This window comes from Octodon degus, unplaced genomic scaffold (assembly GCF_000260255.1).
Source record: "Octodon degus isolate 3935 unplaced genomic scaffold, OctDeg1.0 scaffold00001, whole genome shotgun sequence".
NCBI lineage: Eukaryota > Metazoa > Chordata > Mammalia > Rodentia > Octodontidae > Octodon > Octodon degus.
In genome coordinates, this window is record NW_004524577.1 from 23,614,512 (window position 1) to 23,619,630 (window position 5,119).

Genomic DNA, 5,119 nt, shown 5'->3' on the forward strand with positions numbered 1-5,119 from the left:
ATAGTGCTTCAAGTGATCAGGACTTGCTTTTATTTTATGTTCTGTGGCATAGTATTTCCCAGAAGGCTGTGACTGCATATGGCAGACATGGAAAACGGAGACTTGAAAATGAGGTCATATCCAAGTGGGTAAGAGGCAATCACCAGTGGCAGCCCAGCCAAATCTGCTTCCTATGCAAATGATGGCCCCAGGGCTGGTGCAAGAGCCATTAAGGTCTTTGTTAAATCCTGACTCATTGCCATCTGCTCCGAGTGCTGTGCTAAATGGGCAATGTTGTAACATCTGGGCTAAGTTTATCTTCAGCAAATTCTGACTGGAGAACAGGTTCAGTCTGATTAAAAATTGGTTTATAGCTTGCCCATCTTATGAATCTTTCCTTCCCTTCTTCCTTTCATGCCTAATTAAAAAAATGTGCTTAATACTTTCTGTTTATTTTTCAATGGAGGGGAGGGTGGATGGGATGATGTTGATCAGACTGAGATAGGGATCAATATTTAGTTTACTCTTTTTTTTTTTCTTCTGTCATGAATCTACAGAGTCTCTTGGGATCCCTTGTATATTCACTCACTGTTGAGTTACTGAACATATAGTTCTCAAGCATCTACTTGCATGCTAGATTTTACAGGGATGTGGAATCACTGGTGAGCAGAACCAAGAGGCTCTAGGGCTCATATGGATACTCCAAAGGGGGGTAATGGAAAATAATAAGCAAATACAAGTCTTTTTGGTTTGGATAAAACTGTAGGAATGAATTCCCTGATAGAGAATTTTGGTGGGATGAGGTCATGGATAGGTCAATGGTAGTCTTATGTCAGAGGAGCTGGTCAGGAGGGCTATAGGTCAGGTCTCTAAAAGTCAATTAATTGCAAACCATTTTGCTGAAAGCTAATTCAGTGCATGGCCCAATCCATTGAAAGACTAATTCACCTAGCTTATATGTGTCTTTCTGTTATTTAGTTTTGATTTTCATTTTGATTTTCTAATACTATTTTGAGCACTCCTCAAGTTCTTTGCCTTAGCCTCAAGAGCCTGAGGGACAGAAAGCAAAGGAAATTGAGAGGCAGACAGCTCTGAGGAGCACATACACACACACACACACACACACTCACACACACACACACACACACACTCACACACACAAACACATCCAAACCTCTACATTTATAAGGAGATGTACTGGAATAGGGAGAATTGTTAAAGATATATTTTCATTAAGTTATTATTATTCATAAGGATAATACATTCATGTGAACCCTTCACATTTAAGAATATATGCAAGAAGGCACTATTTGTGAAGAATATATTCATAAAAAGAATATTTTCATTGAGTATATTCATAAAACAATATATTCATGAGGAGAATATATTCATAAGAAGAACATGTTCAATTTTTCTCTGCCTAGATCCCTGCTGTTGCTGCTGGAGGATGAGAGGTAGAATTGAAGGCAGAGAGGGAGAGCTGAGACACAGAAAGACCAAGAGGCAAAAGTTTCTATCACTGGGAGAGAGACCAGTAAGACATTTCTTAAAGTGGTGTGAAAGCAAAATGAAAACCAATCAACTAAACTAGAGAGTTAAAGGACGAAATGACATTAGGCAAATTGGTCATTTGGGGAATGGGTCATTCAGGAAATTGGTTATTTGGGCAATTTGTCATTTGAGGAATTAGTAGATTGACTGTGTAATTTATCATGTACACTGGGATGATGTTAAGAATGAAAGAGGTGCTATTAATAATGTTGCTGGGATGACTGGATACATGCTAGGATTGTCCTGCAAACTGAGATGCAAGGTCATCTGCTTCCCAGCCCCCTGGTCCAGACTGGCCCCTGGTAGAGTAAGACCAGCCCCACCTGAAAGATGCTGGGATCTGCTTGCCTTGCACAATAGCCACTCAGCTGATCTGAGGTGGGTTATGTGGATCTGAGTGTACTGTCTTCGGTCTAAGGACAGGATGGCAGAGAGCATTAGGCTAAGCTTTAAGGAGAGCCACAACTTCTTGGATGGCATCCATGGTATTTATTATCTTTATGGATGACTTCCAATTCTAGGTCTTGAGGCCAAGCTCCAAACTCCAACTTCCAAATATGAGCTGGACATCTCCTGAGGCACTGCAAACCTAACATGTCCCAATAAAGCAGAACTCATAAGAAGACCAAGCTTAACTCTCTTCTGAATTGCCCTCCCTGGAAATATCTACTTCTGCAAGGTAACAGATAAGATTAATAACTATATTTCTATAAACAGAGTCCTGTGGCATTCTGTTCCCACTGGGATCTGCTTTCCTTTAAGGCTGACTTCTGCTGTATTTCTGAGAGGAATGCCTGTAGCACCCCAAGACATCTGCAACCTCCATATTTATGACATCCTCTTGTCCCCACAAGATTCAAATGGTTACAAAACTGATACTATGTGAATGAGTGCCTTTGTCTATAACCCTGCCTACTTTTTTTTTTTTTTTTGCATGTGAAGTAAAAAGGTGTTTATTCCATGTATAATCACTAAGAGAAAAGTCTCAGTTCAAACACTATAAACAAATTTTTTTTTTTTTAGTTCAAGCTTAAAATGTCCAAGCACACGTGTGATACTTGTACTCTGGGGTGGAGGCATGAGGATCATAAATTCGAGCCCAGGCAGGCAGTTTAGCAAGATTCAGTCTCAAAACAAAAAACAAAAAAGGCTGAGGATACATTTTAGTATGAAGGCCTCGAGTAACATTTCCATTAGCTGACCTGCCAAAAAAACTGGGCATGGAGACACACAACAGTAATCCTAGCACTTGGGAGGCTGAGGCAGGAAGATCACCACAGGTCTGAGGCCAGACTAGGCTACTCAGTTAGTTCAAGGCCAGCCTGAACTGAGAATCTGAAAAAAACACCAAAAAAAGAAAAGAGAATTGATCTGCTGGTACTGCTAATTTCACAAATACAACAAACATGTAATAAAAACTGCAAAAACTTAAGCTTGGTAATAGTCAACAGACAACTCTGTCCCACAATTACGTTTATTAAAAACTGACAAACAAAACCTGTACAAAAAATAGCCCCAGTCACTTCTGCACCAGTCATCTTGGGAGGCGTTATCGCCTGGGACCCCCTCGTCCTCTGCCACGGCCACGTCCTCTTCCTCGGCCTCGGCCTCGACCTCTTCCTGCCACAGCTTCCCTCTTCTTAGATTTCACCTTAGGTTCAACATCCACAAGTAGCGTGTCCAGAGGCAAGCTGTCTGGCAGAATGAAATAGCGAATGTTATTCCCACGAATGCTCAGTGTTTCCAGCTGCACTGGCTCTCTGTTCTTCAGGGTCATCTTCACAGCTTTTAGATGTGTATTCATGCTGACGTCTACACCTGTGATTGTTCCATGGACCTGTGTTCCATTCTTCAATTCAATGGTGACAGTTTCATGACTCAGTTTCATCAAAAATCTCACGAGCTTCATCCTAGCGGCGCGGACGGCCTTTCCACCCGGTTGCGCGTAAAATACTACGAGCAAGATCCAGCAGCCCGGCCCCCTGCCTACTTTTGTGCCACTAAACAGGCTCACTCCCAGCCACACGCATTAAAACCTGGAGCCTTTCTTTTGTTCAGTGCTCAGTCCTTCAGACAGAAGTCGGGCTGAGTCAGATGCACCTAACATGATCCTCCTGTTTTCCAGTGGTCTCTCCTGTCTCTTAAATTCTGCAACACCACTGTTAGGAAGAGAGTATAGATCAAAGAAAACTGTTAGGACAGACTTCTTAGCTGTTTATATGATTATCAGCCTGAGAGGACTTTCTTCTGCTTCTTTTTTTATTTTTTTTTTTGCGGGACCGGGATTGAACTCAGACCCTTGTGCTTGCTAGGCAAGTGTTTATTCTACTGAGCCATCTCCCCAACCCCTATTCTACTTCTTCTTACTTAAAACCTAACTGCTTTTTAGAACTCAGCTCAAATCTCAACTTCTTGGAATGTTTTGAAATAATCATTTTTTCCTCTCTTATCTAAATCACCAATTACTTATCAATTATACCAACTCAGACTGGTTGTAAATAAGGCCTGTTCACCACAGGCCTTATTGGAATTGCATTGTTTGATAAATGTCTCAGAGGAATATAGCTCAGTGGCATAAACATCTGCCTGAGTTTGACCCCCAGTACCAAAACAAAAACAAAAACAAAACCCAAAACAACCAGAATTGTTTGCTAAGCATCTCTATTTTTACTATACCACTTAACATGTTGCTAAGTAGATAACAGGGGTTTATTTGTCCATTAATTAATTTGATGGAAGTATATTGAATGTTTTTTAGGTACCAGATACTATTCTACGTTCTGAAATAGAGCAATTAATGAAACAAAGGACCGGTGCCCAGGAACTTACATTTTAGTGGAGAAGGCAGACTATGAACAGATAAGTAGATACATAACATAATTATAGATATTGATAAATACCATGAAGAAAAATAAATTAGTTCAGGTGACCCTGCATTGTCTTAGAGTAATTATTAATAGTATCTCTCTTACTCCTAAAAGTGTTTGGGTTTGGAAATTAATTACTTCATAAGGTAAGCAAACTGAGAGTCTTAGGACAGATCAGTTTGCTTGTATGGCCAGAAAAGCCTCTGTTAGGTAGGGACAGAGGCATTTGGGTGTCTGGGAGAAGTGTATTGCAAGCTGCAGGAACAGTGTATGCAAAGGTCCTGAGGCAGGAGTCATTCTCTAAATTATAACGTTTACCTGCAGAGATGCAGAAAGGAGTCTATTTGGCTGGAACATAGTGGGCATGGAAGACTTGAGGGGGTAGCAGGAGTGAGGTAGGAGAAAGAGCTATGGTCAGATCACAGAAGACATTGTATCTTTTATAAGGCTTTGGGGTGAAGGCTGATGAAATTTGACTTGTGTTTTAAAGGTATCAGGGCTGGGGAGATGGCTCAGTGGAATAAGCACTTCCCTGGCAAGTGCAAGGGCCTGAGTTCAATCCCCGGTCCCACCAAAAAAAAAAAAGTATCACTTGGTTGCTGTATAGAAAACAAATATTATTGGGAGAAAACAAGTGACAGTAGAGGGACAACTATGGAGTTTATTGCAGTGGTTCAGATGAAAGAGAAGTGCTTAGTGTACACTTGTATGTTTCTGTGGCC

At 40.9% G+C, this 5,119-nt stretch overlaps 1 protein-coding gene across 1 annotated transcript; it reads right to left on the reverse strand.

Annotated features, from left to right (window-relative positions):
• Positions 1-2,968: 2,968 nt before the first annotated feature.
• LOC101566714 (small nuclear ribonucleoprotein Sm D1) lies at positions 2,969-3,502 on the reverse strand. Its single transcript, XM_004623030.2, has one exon. It carries the CDS (start codon positions 3,437-3,439, stop codon positions 3,080-3,082), a length of 360 nt encoding a protein of 119 aa, XP_004623087.1. The 5' UTR covers positions 3,440-3,502; the 3' UTR covers positions 2,969-3,079.
• Positions 3,503-5,119: the final 1,617 nt, after the last annotated feature.